Below are 15,929 nucleotides of genomic sequence, written 5' to 3'. Positions count from 1 at the left end.
TACAATCTATTAAAACATGTAGGGGAAACAGGTATAAGAAAAATGAAAAGAAAACCAAAATCTGGTATAAAAAAGAAGAATGTATATTCCAAGGCAAATATTATCACTCATTCATTCAATCAACAGATTTTGTTGTTGTTAATCCTCACCAGAGGATATTTCTTCCATTGATTTTTAGAGAGAGTGGAAGGGAGAGAGGGAAGAGACAGAAAGAGAGAACATCGATGTGTGCTATGATAGAGAGGCATCGACTGGTTGCCTCCCGCAAGCACCCTAACCAGGGCTGGGGATCGAACCTGCAATTCAAGTATGTGTCCTGGACCGGGAATCGAACCCGCACAATCAAAAGATATTAATGCCTTGCTTAGTGCATGTTAGGCACTGTAAAAAACTAAAGCTCTGGATATGACACTGAAGAAGAAAAATATACAGGCAGCTGCTCTTGAATTAATAAAACATAAATTTATTTTTAAAAAGTTATACACACTACTTTTTCTGTAGATCAAATAAATGATCAATTCCTATAAAGTGCTTAATATTGTATCTGGCACATAGGAAACATTCAGTATGTTAGTTATTGTAAATATTATTATATGGCAGTCTATGGACAAAGATTTGTTTATTTAAAAAAAAAATAAACTCCTGGGGGATAGGCAGGATGGTGTCTGGGGGGGAAAAAGAAGAAATATCTGTAACAAAAATTAATTTAAAAACCCCCCAAAAAACTCTCTCCTAGAGTTTGGAATTACCATTTCCAGTGCCTTCCTTTTTTAAAGCTGATACAATTGGCAGTAATTACTTCATGGAAAAGATGGTAAATAGTGAGGCAAAAACTAGATTTCATTTTGCATCTGAACTTTAACAATAAAATTTCTTAATCTGTAGGCCATTTTCTTCATCAATTATATTTCCAGCTGCTATTTCTAGAGCAAAAAGCCCTGTATTTTACCATAGCTTGTACCCGGAGAGGTCATTAGAGGGAACTTTCCTGCATTCCCCATCCAAGAACTTGGAAATAAAATGAGATAATATTATCTGCTGATAAATTAAGAAGAGCTGCCATACACAGAATGGATGAAAATTAGCTCTCTCCCAAAGCCCCTTTAAATGTCAGGATGTGTCCCAGGGTGAGAAATCGATCAGGTGAGGCTTCTGAATTCAATTTGAAAGAAATCTGTAACTTAGTATCAATAAATTAGAAGAATGTGTGGATAACAAGCAAATGGTCTGCTAGACGTTTGGAAAAGTGGACCAATATGGCAAGAATTTGGCAGGATTTCCAACTCTGTCCACAAATGACTAATGCCTAACATTAGTAGTGTGTTCCTAGAGAGGTGTTCCTTATTCTGAGACGTAATGCCTGGCACAAGGTAGATATGCAATAAATGTTTGTTAAATAACCAAATGAATGACTATCCATCGCTTTTTACAGATACTCAGCTCCAACCAGGACCCTTATCACCAGGAAATACTGGTGAACACAAGTGTCAGTCAGCTGGGAAGTTGTTGACCCACTGTCATTCATGAACTGTAATATTCATGAGTGTGAATGTAAGAATCATCTTATTGTGAGTTTAGTGTAGGTTGGTCTTCCTGAGTCAGGTCAACTCTGAATGTCTGACACAACCATTTTCTGAAATGTAGGGACTTGCAAAGGTAAAGCCCCCCGTGAGAATGTATAAATTGCCCTCTGATCTTTCTGAACACACATCCCTCACTGAAAGACTTATTCAGGAAGAAAAGATGTGTTTATCAGAAGGCCAGAGGGAATACATATACGTGCACATACATCATACTTCCTTGTGAATATAGTGTTGATATTGAAAAAAAAACTGAAGGGGGTCGCTGGGGGATGTCCGGGTGTAACATGAGTTATAATGTGTATGAGTCCTGTCCTGTGAGTTACAGAACTGAAAGATGTATCATCTCTCAAGTTATTTTCTTCTGTGTTTTTCTTTAGTGGTTCAGAACACAGGCTTTGTGGACAGACAGACCATGGTTGGAATCTTGGTTTGGTCATTTGACTACCTGTGTGTATATTAATCTCTGGGTTAATACATTTTCTCATTTATAAAGTGGAGATGGTAACTGTGTCTTCATCACAGGATTAGGGGAGGAGAATGAAATGAGACAGCTTCTTAGCACAGTACCTGGCTGATGTAATACATGGCAGCTACTTTTATTAGCCCTCAGGCTGTGGTTAATCTTTCTACTTTTGTTGAACTGCCATGTACATTTTTGATGGTAGGTTGGAATGAATGAACCTTTTTTCCTAGATGTGGTTAATTCCTCGTTAGGGATATGGTACTACACGAACAGTTCAAATACATACTCTGGGCACCTATATGAGCCCAATAATAGTCCTCTGCTTAGGGGGGAACTGGTGAACTTCATTTGAAGAACAGGATGAATTGTTTTGTCAGGAAGGTGGGCCACTTCACCAGGTAATTCACCACCATGTTGCAGGTCAGCTGTGGATGAGACACTGGTGTGCTGGGGCCAGATGGCATCGGCTCACAAGAGCTTGTACACATGTCTTCTCACCTCCACCTTCAGTGGTGTCACATGGATAGTTTGTGAAGTCAGCAGGGGAAATGAGCAAATGCTACACACTTCCTTGTGTCTAGTCAGGCAGCAAAAGAAATGAGAACCTTTACACTTGTTTCAGGAAACAGCAAGCTAAAACCAATATGTCTGTTTCCTTGTACAAGGAGATAAAGGGAAACCAACCACATGGACACAGGCTGGGAGTAGGAAAAAGGACTAATGTTCTCAGCCAGTTTCTGGGCCAGGCACTCAGAAGGCCCTTTACACCCGGAACCCAGACACATGCCTGGGAGGTCGCACTAGCCCTTCAATGTTGCAGTCAACAGAATCAGAAACCTGTGTCTTCAAAACCTAGTGTAAAGTGCTGTATCTTATCTCATTTCTTTTTTTAGTCTTCCTTAACATCATTAAAGTCCTTTTTGAAATGTCAGCTAAATGAGAATAAAGCAAAGAGATGGTACTTTAAAGGCAGAACAGCCCAGCAATATATACTAGTTATGCTGAATGCATCAGCAGCCTGTTCACATGTGAGAAACTCAGCTGACCTGGCCACTGTAAAACTAAAAGCTGAGATGAAGTGAAAATGAAAGACACTGGGTACCAGTTCTTCGCACACAGATACACAGACACACTCCCCTACACACATGTCCCTCCATCTGTGTTAGACTACAGCTAATTTCCCTCTGAAGTCACCTGCAAATGAGTTAAGAAAAATAGATTGAATTTGAGGACAGTACTGGGGACATGGCAAAAGTAGTCACATACAGCCTTGCTGTTAAAAAACTTATAATCTAAATGGCAAAAGATAACAAGCAATTCACTTAATTTAGTATTCAGTTCAGCACTCAGTGAACTGTAGCTCATTACAGTTAATATAACAGCTGACCTTCATGGAGGACTTACTGTATGCCAGGTACTATTCTAAGTGTTTTACGTGTAGTAACTCAGTGAATTCTCACAACATCTCCCTAAGATGGTAGTGATTATCCCCATATTAAAGCTGGAGAAACGGAGGTACAGATAAGCAACTTAACTTGCCCAAGGACGTTGATTGATTAAAGAGGAAAAGACAAAGAATGTGTTTTAAATATGTTGGATTTAAGGTGAGAGTAAGATATCTAAGTGGAAATGAAAGGGGGTTGGGGATGTAGGTTTGAAGTTGGCTCAGAAGATAGGACTCTACAGAAGTAGCGGAAGTTTAAGAATAGTTGTTCTGCCCTGGCTGGTTTTGCCCTCCCTCAGTCATTCGAGCACTGGCCCAAGCATGGAAAGGTTGAGATTTCGATTCCCGGTCAAGTGTACATACCTGGGTTGCAGGTTTATCCCTGGCTCGGAGGCAACCAATGGATGTGTCTCTCTCACACTGATATTTCTCTCTCCCCTTCCTCTACCTCCCTTCCACGCTCTCTAAAAATCGATGGAAAAAATATCCTTGCCCAGCCAGTGTGGCTCACTGATTGAGCGTCGACCCATGTACCAAGATGTTGCCGGTTTGATTCCCGGTCAGGGCATATGCCCAGGTTGTAGGCCAAATCCCCAGTGTGGGGTATGCAGGAGACGGCCAATCGATGTTTCCTTCCTTCCTTCCTTCCTTCCTTCCTTCCTTCCTTCCTTCCTTCCTTCCGTCCGTCCTTCCTTCCTTCCTTCCTTCCTTCCTTCTTTCTTTCTTTTTTTAAATTCCTCACCTGAGGATATTTTTCTACTTATTATCAGATAGAATGGGAAGGAGGGAGAGAGAGACAGAGAGACAGAGGGAAACATTGATGTGATAGAGCCACATCGACTGGCTGCCTCCTACATGACAACACCAGGGCGGCGGACGAACCACAACAGAGGTACATGCCCTTGACTGGAATCGAACTCACGACTCACTGGTCCACAGGCTGACACTCTAACTGCTGAGCTAAACTGGCCAGGGCTCTCATCGATGTTTCTATCTCTCCCTCTCCCTTCCTCTCGCTAGAGTCAATAAAGAAAAAAAAAATTAGAAAAAAAAATCCTCAGGTGAGGATTAACAACAACAAAAAACACAAACAAACAAAAGAAAGAAGAGAGAGGAACATAGGATCCCACACTGAAACTAGGAGTTCGCTTACCTTTAAGGACCAGAGGAAGAATAAGTGCCAACAAAGGACAAGAGTGAAGCTAGGTAGTGGGTTTAACATGGCTTCTCTAATGGCCTTCTTTATTACGTCTGAGGTGGACAATTTACGAAAGTTAAATTTCACCAAATCAGAACATCACCATACCATACAGTGCTTAGTCCCATGTCTTTCATTGGAGATACTAAACAGATGTTGAATGAATGAATGAATGAATGAATGAATGAATTTTAAGGCATTTCTAAGATACTAACTTACCTTATATGTCTCCATTTCTGTAGGAAAGATCACAAACTTTATAGTTAGTTGTTTACTAAAATGGAAGTTGGCAAACACTAAAGCTTCATTAAACATAATCTCTGCTGCTTTATTCTTCTCAATACTAATGTATCCAGTCCCAAGGGCAGGAAAAGAAATGGAAGTCACATTTAGCTCAAGGCATTTTTCCAAACATTTCGCCACTGCATATCTCAATCTCTGTAGGAAAAAAAACCCCACAATTTTAAATCAGCCTTCAAGCCAAAAATAAGACTTCACTTACCCTTTTGATCCAGCCCATATTTAACAATGCTAATCTCCATTCTCCCTCCCTCAGGGGCTTGTCCATGCTTCCTTAGAGGGCAGAAAAGGTCCCATTCCTTAGGGAACCCTTTACAGCTACAAGGTTAAATGATGATAAAAGAATGGGCCGAGGAAACTGGAGTAATTGAGTTGTCCTTTTTGTGCTATTCAGGGTCTTTGGGTACCATGATTTCTCCCAGCTTCCGTAGCCTTGCTGCCCTGCCCAGGCCAGAGAGCCAACCATCAGTTTAGCCTCACTCACCTGCTACTTCCAGGTCAACATAAAGAGCTCTTGGGAGTTTCATAAAGGAGGAGAGGTTAAAATAAGTAAGCAGCATTTATTCAATGTCATTAAGGTCTGTCTTGTAATTTCTCCTTGAGAAGTGCTAGTGTACTTGGCAGACTTAAACTTCCCATCAATGTTTCAACATCCAAATGGAATACTAATACAGGAAGGTTGTCTGTGGAAGGGCCTTGGAAAACTGAGGGGGCGGAGATGACTGGAGGACCAATTTGGGATTACAAGGCCCTCTAGCCCAGAAAGAACCAGAAATGGTGACAAAATATAGACAAAGGCAGGGAGAAAGACACTGCAGGTAATAGATTTGACCAGAATGGTGGTAGAGGGGAAATCCCAGGTCCTCCTGGAATTTAACAGATGGAGGGAAATGTGGAGAGGTTGGATCCTAGGCACGCTCAGGAAAAGGCCTAAAGAGTCAGTTTGGTGAGGTGAATGGATGTGCAGACTGATGTTTCTGTGTCTATTTGTGGTATGCCCACTTAAAATTTAGACATGTGTTAGGTAATATTTTAGATTAAACTTCTTAAGATAACTTACTAAGAGAACAGTTATTCAGTATTTCAGGTTTTCATAAGAGTGGTAGAAAATGGGGACTATACCACTTGATACTATTTCATGAATGCAATGACATAATGGAAATTCAACAAAGACTACACAGACTATCAAACTACATAAAGATAAATTTATTTTGACCTTACCAGATCTGGTGTAGAACAGCCTGAAGGCCACAACACATGGAAAACATACTGACAGAGCAGTTTATATCCTTTTGTGACCAGTACCAACTGGGAATCCTGAGATATCGGATGGCTTTTTAGGAGAAATTCCTTTTCCATGTCATCTCCTGCTTCTTGTAGAATTGATTTTGACACAAGACCACATCTAAGACCATGACTTGGATTTACAGAATTAACAATTACATCCGTCTGAAAGGAAAGAAATGGACAGGATTCCTTGTTAAATTACTTTTTGTTAAACGACTAATTCAAATATTTATTTCCCTGAAGAGCTTTGAAAAATACTTCTGAAGATCCTAAATCCACAAAGATATAATTTCATAATGAATGGAAACTCATATTTCCAAAGAGTGATCATTTGATTAGTCTGTTTATCCTATTCAGTAATTAGGTAAAGTGTGTGGATGACATAATTTTTTTTGCAAACACCTGTCAGCCCCTTGCTGGCTTATAACCCCGATAGCCTCAGATTCTGAGCATTCCCTGTGATTTATTTTAAGCTTTATCAATGAATGGTTTAATTCCCTGCCCCACTGTCATCTCTTTTTGCTATTTTTGTGTGAATTTTCCGTTTTGTTTTAAATAGAGTGAAACTAAAATTTCTCAGGAAAGTTCAACCTTCTATTTCCTTTAAAGGTGAATAGTACATGGTTTAAAAAAGTATAAATGAAACCAAAAAATCGTCAGTGAAAAGTAGGTCTCCCTCTTGATGGGGTCCCCAGACCCCCCACCCCCTCACCTATCCTACAGGCAACTGCTTTTACCAGTTCTTCATCTGTCCTTTTATCTGTACATTCACATGGGCTGTATTGTAAGTAATATCACCTAGTTAGCTCTAAGAACTGTGCTAAAAGGTTATATCCTTCCCCCCCCACTATGCCCATATCCCCCTAAATCATCCTGATGGTTTTGGCTCCCTTTGGGTGTAACTTAGGTATTTCTCATAGATGTTAATGAATGCTTCATTTCGTCTAAGCATTTTTTTTTTCTTTATGGACTTTAGAGAGAGAGGAAAGGAGAGAAAGAGAAAGATAGAAACATTGATGAGAGAGAACATCGAATGGCTGCTTCCTGCATACCCCCCACTGGGGATCAGGCCCACAACCTGGGCATGTGCCCTGACCGGGAATCGAACTGGCAACCTCTTGATGCATGGGTCGATGCTCAACCACTGAGCCACACCGGCCGGGCATTTCACTTTGAAAGTACAATCAGAATTTCCAATTTTGGGGAACTGGCCCCCTTTAAAAATTTTAAAGTTCCCAATGTTCTTGGCAATAGATAAATACAATAAAATTTTAGTTAAAGGAATACGTTATTCAACCAGGATGTTTCCACTTTAATTTTAAATTGGCATATTAATGACTTATCAAATAAATACAGTGGAACCTCAGTTCTTGAACTCAATTTGCTCTGTAAGGCTGTTTGGGAAGCGATCTGTTCAAAAACTAAATCACTTTTTCCCAATAAAAATAATATAAATTGAATTAATCTATTCCAGACCCCCAAATGATTTCCTGTTTTAACCTTTCTTATACACAGTACATGTCTAAGCTCTAACATTGTTCTTACAACTTTCCTTTTCTCTTTGCTGCAGTCACTAACCTTCTTAGGACCCATGGTGACTTACTGTATATATTTAATAATAATAAGCACCCAAAAAAGAAAAAAAAAAAAAAAACCCACGAAAATATTTACAGCACAATTTCCTGAGATGTTAACAACTCAAAGTTTAGCAGTAAACCAACTCATACTCATGCATTCTCTCCTTTGTTTGTCGCCTGAGAGAGACGCATGACTGATCATACGGACATCAGCATGAGAGGGTTCTCGAATGGAAGTTTTGTTCGGCAACCAAGACATTTTTCCATGAACAACTTGGTCGAGACCCGAACTGTTCGTCATGGGAGACATTCAAGAACCAAGGCTTGACTGCATTGCATTTTGTGGGAGTCCCCTCAGTTTTCTTTCTAATTGTCTTGCAGGTAGTACATGGTATTTTTTCACTTATGAGTAAGTCAATTTGATTATGGCCACAGGAGAGTCTTAAGTGTGACATCACTGATCCAATAAAGAAAGAGAATATAGCCTTACATTCTTTATCTTCCTCTGTAGCAGTCCCTGCTCCCTGCTTCCCCCTTCACTTATTCATCAGTAATTTGCTCAGCACCTAGAAGCATGCCCCAACTGAGCTCTGGGGCTACCGAAATGAACAAGCCATGACCCCCATCCTCAAGGTGCTCTCTACCTAGCAGGGGAGCTGCACAAACCCAAAATACCTAGGTTCACTGTTTCCCTGACTCCCTACCCTCCCTGCCAGAGCCCTCTCATTTGTGCCCAAGAAACCCTGGCTAACTGCTAAGTCACACTTTGTATCTTCTATGGCCCCTGGCATAGAGTCGTATACTCAGAATTCGACTTACAAGTCCACCTAAATCTCCTGACTGGTCCAGCCCATTATTTTCTTTCTATCATCCTCTGTGTCTCTCTGATCAAGTCATTCTAACAATCAGGCTATGCCTCCTGCCAAATCATATCTATCATAAGCTGAGATCACATCCAAAATTCTCATCTTCTAAAGTAATCTTTCTTGGTCCACTCCACCCTTGTCACCAATTGATATACTCTTAAATATTATGAATTCATTTTGTATTAAGACTTTTTTGTTTCCTATTGGTAGGTTGCTTCAGAAATGTTCAGATGGTCTGTCTCTCAATGAGATTTTTTTAAATAGAGAAATTTCAACACAGAAAGGGTATAATAGGTTTTAAGTTCCTTCATATCAAAGATTGTTTTATTTCCTCATGGTGCTTAAGAAAAACAGCAATATAGCTATAAATACTTATCATATGTCAAGCTCTGTTCTAAGCATTTAATGTGTATTGATTCCAATTCTAAGATATAAGTGTTATTATTATCCTCATTTTTCAGATGAGGAAACTGAGAACCAAAACATAAAGGAACCAGATTCACATCACCCAGTTAGTAAATGGCAAAGCTAGTATTCAAATCCAGATGGTCTGTCCCTAAAGTCCATGCTCTTAACCTTAACAAGATTAAATAGTGTCTGAAATAGTATAACTCTAGCCCTGTCTGGTTTGGCTCAGCAGTTGGAGCATTGGCCTGCGGTCCAGAGAGACTCGGGTTTGGTTCCCGCTGAGGGCATGTACCTCGGTTGCAGTTTATCCCTGGCCCTGGGTGGGTCGTGCGGGTGGCAGCCACTCGATGTGTCCCTTTCACATTGATATTTCAGTCTCTCTCTCTCCCCCTCCCACTCTATCTGAACAAAAGATGGAAAGGTGTCCTTGGGTGAGGATTAAAAAAAAAGAAAAGAAATAGTATATACTCCAAACATACTTGATAGGTAGTAAACAGTTCAGGGATCCCCTGTGGCAGTGCAAGAAAATAGAAACAAAGACTTACCTTCTGCTGTTCGATGTGGCCTTGGACAATCTGGAGAGTCATGTTGTTCAAAACCATCGTATTGTGAAGGATGGCTCCTTGACTCACCCCAGACCCCAGCTCACTGCTCCCTAGAATGACTTCTGCAGCACTTTTAAAGGCAGCAACAGTAGGGTCTTCATTGCTTACCAGGTGAATTTCTTTCAAATTACTGATTATTTGATTCCTTTGGAAATAAAACCTGATAGTATCCACAATGATCTTTGTACACAAATCCAGAGGGAACTGGAAAATCCCAGAGCTCAGGGCTGGAATTGCTACTGTCTCGGGGCACAGTGTGCTGAAGATGACAGATTCCAGAATATTTAAAATGGCCAGTTCCAGATTAGCCATACATATCTTTCTATTCATCTCTGACCACCGAGGCCCAACGGCATGGATAATGTATTTGCAGGGAAGCCTCCCTGCTCCTGTGATAGCTATTGAACCAGTTGGTACTTTACCATGTCTAGAAACAAATCTTGTACTCTCCTCTTGGATTTCTTCGCCGCCAGCTTTCACCAGGGCCTTGGCCAGGCCTCCCCCATGGCTAAGGTCTTCATTGGCTGCATTCACCACGACATCAACAACATGTCTGGTGAGGTCACCCTTCCAGACAGACAGCTCAAGCCCAGGAGTCAGCCTTTTTCTAAAGACTTGCTGAGACTTGCTGAGACTTTCTAAAGACTTGCTGTTACTTTCCTGGGCTGGAGAGACCAGGGTAGAGACACAGCCAAATTTATTCCGGAGAAATTCACACAGCCGACTCTCATTATTTTTTAAAATTTTGAAGTCGTCGTGATTAATGGGTATTTTCCAACTGTAGTTTTCCCCCAAATTATCAGTCTCTGGAATAGGAGAGGAGATTAAAAAATAAAAAAATAAGCAAGGATTCCTTTAAAAAAAATGTAATTCCACTTCACATCAGGAGACTGAGTGTCCCATATAAAAAAGAGAGATAAACTTCCTCTAGCCTCCTTCCTAACTTTCTTTCTCACCTAGATATGTAGTTAGACCAAGAATATCCAAGAGTTTTCAATGGTAAATCACCCATAAAGTGCTTAGTCTTGTGTCTGGAATATAGTAAATACTCCATAAGAGGTAGCTACTCTACTATGATACAACGATGGTGGTAAGAAAACTGTGTATGTGGTGTCTCATGGAAAGAACCATGTTTAGGGCCCAAATATTGAAAAGGACTTAATTATGAGTCAAAAACAAGTGGAGGCTTTATTCATAACTTGTTTGTCTAGTCTTAGTGCCTTAGTCTGGGTTCTCTTAGAAGCAGACTCTGAGACAAAGATTTGAGTGTAAGTTTATTTGGAGATTGATCCTAGGAAACACCTAGGAAATGGGAGGGCAGAGTGGGAAAGTAAGACAGAATAGGGAAGGAAAGAAATAAAGGATATGTTATGAAGCAAATGAAGCTTAATTCCACCAGGGGACAGCGTGTCTCAGAGTTATACCACCAGAAGGGAAAGGAGCTGGGATATTCTCGAGCTTCTCTCAGTCATTGGTCAAGGGTGCTCTGTGGAGGGCATAGTGCAGCAAATGGGCAGAATAGCATACTTCAGTTTTGTGAAATAATTTTAGTGAAATTAAGACTGATTGACTAAAAACTACTTACTGTATGTGGCAGACAGGAAGATGAGCTGCTCAGATCCCCCTTCATTGTGCTTATGAAGGAGAGAATACAGCCTCCCGTTGTTAGCCCCTCTGGGCTTTGTAGCCAAGGTCACGCTATTCTCAGGGTGGCCCCCATCAATGGCTGATCAAGGTCATTTATGTCCAATGTGGGACTTCCCTGATGGGCAATCTCAGGCTGGCAGAGCTTTGTCAGGTTTTCCTTCCAGTCCGATGGCTCTGCCTGCCCAATTCTGTTTCTTGTCTTTCCCTTTCACGATAACCCTTTTGCATTCCTGACTCCCTCTCAGTTTCTGCTTCTTTGGGAACCCAACCTGTGACACTGTATTTCATGGAATCTAAAACATCATCAATATTATTTTTAATCCTTACCCTAGGACATGCTTAGAGAGAGGAAGGAAGAGACAGAGAGAAACATTGATCAGTTGCCTTCCGTATGTGCCCTGACCAGGGATCGAACCCATAACCTTTCAGTGCAGAGGACTGATGCTCAACCAGCTGAGCCACTTTGGCTGGGCTAAAGCACAATTATTATATGCCGCTGAGAAAGGAAAAATAATGCCAATTAAACCATGGTGCACTATTGATTGATAGGTACAGTAGTAGCTTTATTTCAGAGATGTGAAAAACTATGCATCCTAAAATAGGTAAAATGTGGTAATTATATTTTACTTCAATTCCCATTTCTAATTTCAGCTACCTAGAAAGACCTCTGGTGGCTTTAATTATCTAAAAGAAGTAGTACATGAGTAGCCAGTTCCATCTGGCCTGCGCTTTGGTTGAAAATCTCAAGTGGGCTACCCTTAGGATTAGGCAGGTTCCATTCGTTGAGCAAGGGACAATCAGTACGTCACCTCTTCTGACCAATTTCTAGGGCTTTGGTCAGAAGCATCTCACATCTTATGAGCAAAGAAACGGATCAATGGGAACTCTAAGAGAACATGTCTGCTGCTACTCACTGCCTCTGAAGCTGTCCCCACAAGGTCCTGCAATCACGCACCTGAACACTTGCAGGGGTGACAGTCTCCTTCTGTATTTCCCTTTTTCCATGGAGAATAGACATGAGCAAAGACTTTCTGAAACAAGACTGAGAGTGAGGTGATCGTACCTGATTTCTCATTGTAAGCTGCTGCTCCAGGATCCTGTGAAAAATGAGAGTGGTTTAAAATAAAACTACAATTGAATGACTACAGATTACTGATAACACAGCCTAATGATCACAAAGCAACAGAAACTCTGCTAAAAGCCCTGGGTTTGCGGGTGAAGGGGAACAGTGTTTGTTTGTTTGTTTGTTTGTTTGTTTGATCTGTGTGCCTGAAACACTTGGAATACTAAATGTTCTAGCAAACACTGACCACACTTGAAACGGCTTTCCAAAGGCTTATGGAGTTTTTCTAGACAGAACAGAAGACATGGGGACATGAGCTGCCTCGGCTACACCTCTCCATCTACCAGTAAGGACCCACTTTCTACTGCTTGATTCATGACACAGGCCTGAATGTAGAATTTTAGTTAAACAAATGAGGTGTCTTTTCTCTAATTTTATTCTTCCTCCATATCCCTCCTCCCACCCCCATCCTGCAAAAGCAGAATTGCTGAATGAGTAGACAGAATCAAAATGATACTGAGGTCACATTTTTACAAATCATCCATCCTCTTGTTGCCTCTATTGATTAGATTGGCATATTTTTTATTTCTTTTGTCTCACATGATGAAAGAAGAAGTTTTTATTGGGCTTTTATGAATACCAAATAGGAGACTTAGATTTTTTTGCTGTTACAGGAAGAACTATTCATGTGCCGGTCAAAGATCATGATTTATATACATTTACATATAAGTACTTTTACCTTAGAAAAGTCCATCCTCCAGGAGGACCCTTGGGTCTTCAAATGTTTATACTCTGTTTTGCTTTTCTGAGCATAGGCTGCTGTTCCCAAATATGGTGGCCCACTTCTAGAAGTGAATACAAAGGATGCAATAAGCATTGACCAGCATCTCAGGGAGTTTGGTAAGAATGCATCATAGGAACACTAAACATGATTTCTGATCTTAAGCAGTTTTTAGTTTTACTGGTGAGAAGGCACTATTGTTTTGCTGCTGTAGATACTGTTCACCTTCTATCCTTTACAGAGTTACAACTGAAACCGTAATGGCAATTCAGAGAAGGCAAAGAGCCATGTGGGCTATGGTGAGAAACGCTTTATGGAGATGAGACTAGAATAAGACCTTGAAGGATGCAACAGGTTTCTACATAGTTAGAAGAGGAGAATGATACCAAGTGGTAAGACTGAGCACAGCATTCAACAAAACAATGAGGAAAAACCAGCTTTCTCAATGAGCATGAAGAACCCGCAAGAGTTTTTGAAGAAAGGAACTGTACTTATGCCTGTCAAGGGTGTGTGGAAAGAGTCTGTGATAAATTCCCTGATCTAATAAGAAAAGAAAATATTTGGATAAAAAATCAGAAACTCTGAAAAAACTATTTTAATGATTTTCCATCTAATAGGTAGAAAGGAAAATGTTTAATGACACAGTAGCCTACACTTGTTGTCCACATAGCTGCCAACAGACCTCTGAAATGATTTGTAATGCCTTTGCAATAAAAAAATTGTGTACAGCTAGCTACAGCATCAGAGCACTATTATTTTTTTAAATTAATTAATTAATTTTTGTTATAGATGTTTCTCCTTTTCCCCCCACTGATTCCCCCTGTGACCCCATTTCTGCCCTGTCCCCAGCTTTGTTGTCCATGCCCACTGTTCATGCACACATGCATATAAGTTCTGTGGTTTGTCTCTCCCCCACCATCCCCTCTTCTGGGGATTGTCAGTCTGTACCCCACTTCCATGTCTCTGGAAGTACCCCATTATTCAGACTGTTATGTTCATTATATTCCATAAATAAATGAGATCATATGATACTTGTCTTTCTCTGTTTGGCTTGTTTCACTTAGGATAATACTTTCCAGGTCCCTCCATGTCATCTCAAAGGATAAGAGATCTTTCTTTCTTACAGCTGCATAGTACTCCATTGTGTATATGTACCACTGCTTTTTTATCCATTCGTCTACTGATGGACATTTGGGCTGTTTCCAGATCTTAGCTATTGTAAATAGTGCTGCTACGAACATGGGGGTACATATATTCTTTCTGATTGGTGTTTCAGGCTTCTTAGGGTATATTCCTAGAAGTGGGATCACTAGGTCAAATGGCAGTTTAATTTTTAATTTTTTGAGGTAACACCATAGTGTTTTCCACAGTGGCTGCTCCAGTCTGCCTTCCCACCAGCAGTGTACTAGAGGCCCCTTTCCTCCACATTCTCACCAACACTTGTTGTTTGATGATTTGTTGATGGCGGCCATTCTGACAGGTGTGAGGTGATAACCCCACTGTTGTTTTAATTTGCATCTCTCTGATGATTAGTGATGTTGAGCATTTCTTCATATGTCTCTTAGCCATTTGTCTGTCCTGTTTGGAGAGATGTCTATTGAGTTCCTCTGTCCATTTTTTAATTGTGTTCTTTGTCTTGCTTTTGTCGAGTTGTATGAGCACTCTATATATATTGGAAATGAACCCCTTATCTGATATATCACTGGCAATTATGCTCTTCCATACAGTGGGTTTCCTTTCCATTTTGATGATTGCATCTTTTGCTGTGCAGAAGCTTTTGAGTTTGATGTAGTCCCACGTGTTCATTTTCTCCTTTGTTTCTATTGCCTTAGGTGATGTATCAGTGAAAATTCTGCTCCGTATGATGTCCGAAATTTTGTTGCCTATATTTTCATCTAGGACTTTTATGAATACACAAGTCACATTTAAGTCTTTTATCCATTTTGAGTTTATTCTTGTGTGTGGTGTAAGTTGATGGTCTAGTTTCATTTTTTTGCATGTAGCTGTCCAATTTTCCCAACACCATTTATTAAAGAGGCTGTCTTTACTCCACTGTATGCTCTTGCCACCTTTGTCAAATATTAATTGAGCATATTGTCTTGGGTCCATTTCTGGGTTCTGGGTTCTGTTCCACTGGTCTATATGCCTGTTCTTGTGCCAGTACCAGGCTGTTTTGATTACAGTGGCTTTGTAGTATAACCTGAAATCTGGTAATGTGATCCCTCCAGCTTTGTTCTTCTTTTTCAAGATTGCTGTGGCTATTCGGGGTCGTTTTTAGTTCCATATGAACTTTTGAAGTATTTGTTCTAGTTCTGTGAAATATGTCGTTGGTATTTTGATGGGGATTGCATTGAATCTATAGAGTGCTTTGGGTAATATGGACATTTTAATTATGTTAATTCTTCCAATCCATGAACAAGGTATGTGCTTCCACTTTTTTTATATCTTTCTCTATTTCTTTTTTCAATGGCCTGTTGTTTTCTGAGAATAGGTCCTTTATTTCTTTGGTTAAGTTTATTCCTAGGTATCTTAATTTTTTTGCCACAATGGTAAATGGGATTGTTTTTTTAGTTTCTCTTTCTGTGAGTTCATCATTGGTGTATAAGAATGCCATTGATTTCTTGACGTTAATTTTGTATCCTGCTACTTTGCCAAATTCATTTATTAAGTCTAGTAAATTTTTAATGGTGTCTTCAGATTTTTCTAC

General features: G+C 40.2%; 1 protein-coding gene across 3 annotated transcripts in view; it reads right to left on the bottom strand.

Moving 5' to 3' along the window:
- The window catches only part of PARP9 (poly(ADP-ribose) polymerase family member 9), a 50,590-nt gene that overhangs the window by 30,931 nt on the left and 3,730 nt on the right, over positions 1-15,929 (bottom strand). Inside the window, exons 2-6 of one of the 3 annotated variants that reach the window (XM_036242944.1) lie at positions 13,181-13,286; positions 12,334-12,475; positions 9,672-10,537; positions 6,210-6,437; positions 4,908-5,126 (exon numbers count right to left, since the gene is read on the bottom strand). In XM_036242944.1, coding sequence (XP_036098837.1) covers positions 4,908-5,126; positions 6,210-6,437; positions 9,672-10,537; positions 12,334-12,475; positions 13,181-13,195 — 1,470 coding nt within the window. In that variant the 5' untranslated portion in view covers positions 13,196-13,286. The remainder of the gene's footprint in view (positions 1-4,907; positions 5,127-6,209; positions 6,438-9,671; positions 10,538-12,333; positions 12,476-13,180; positions 13,287-15,929) is intronic. The other 2 variants (XM_036242947.1, XM_036242946.1) reach the window with 2 other exon arrangements.

The sequence above is a fragment of the Molossus molossus genome, unplaced genomic scaffold (assembly GCF_014108415.1).
Source record: "Molossus molossus isolate mMolMol1 unplaced genomic scaffold, mMolMol1.p scaffold_m16_p_5, whole genome shotgun sequence".
Taxonomy (NCBI): domain Eukaryota; kingdom Metazoa; phylum Chordata; class Mammalia; order Chiroptera; family Molossidae; genus Molossus; species Molossus molossus.
The sequence above is the reverse complement of the archived record's forward strand: the minus strand, read 5'-3'. Positions and strand labels throughout refer to the sequence as shown.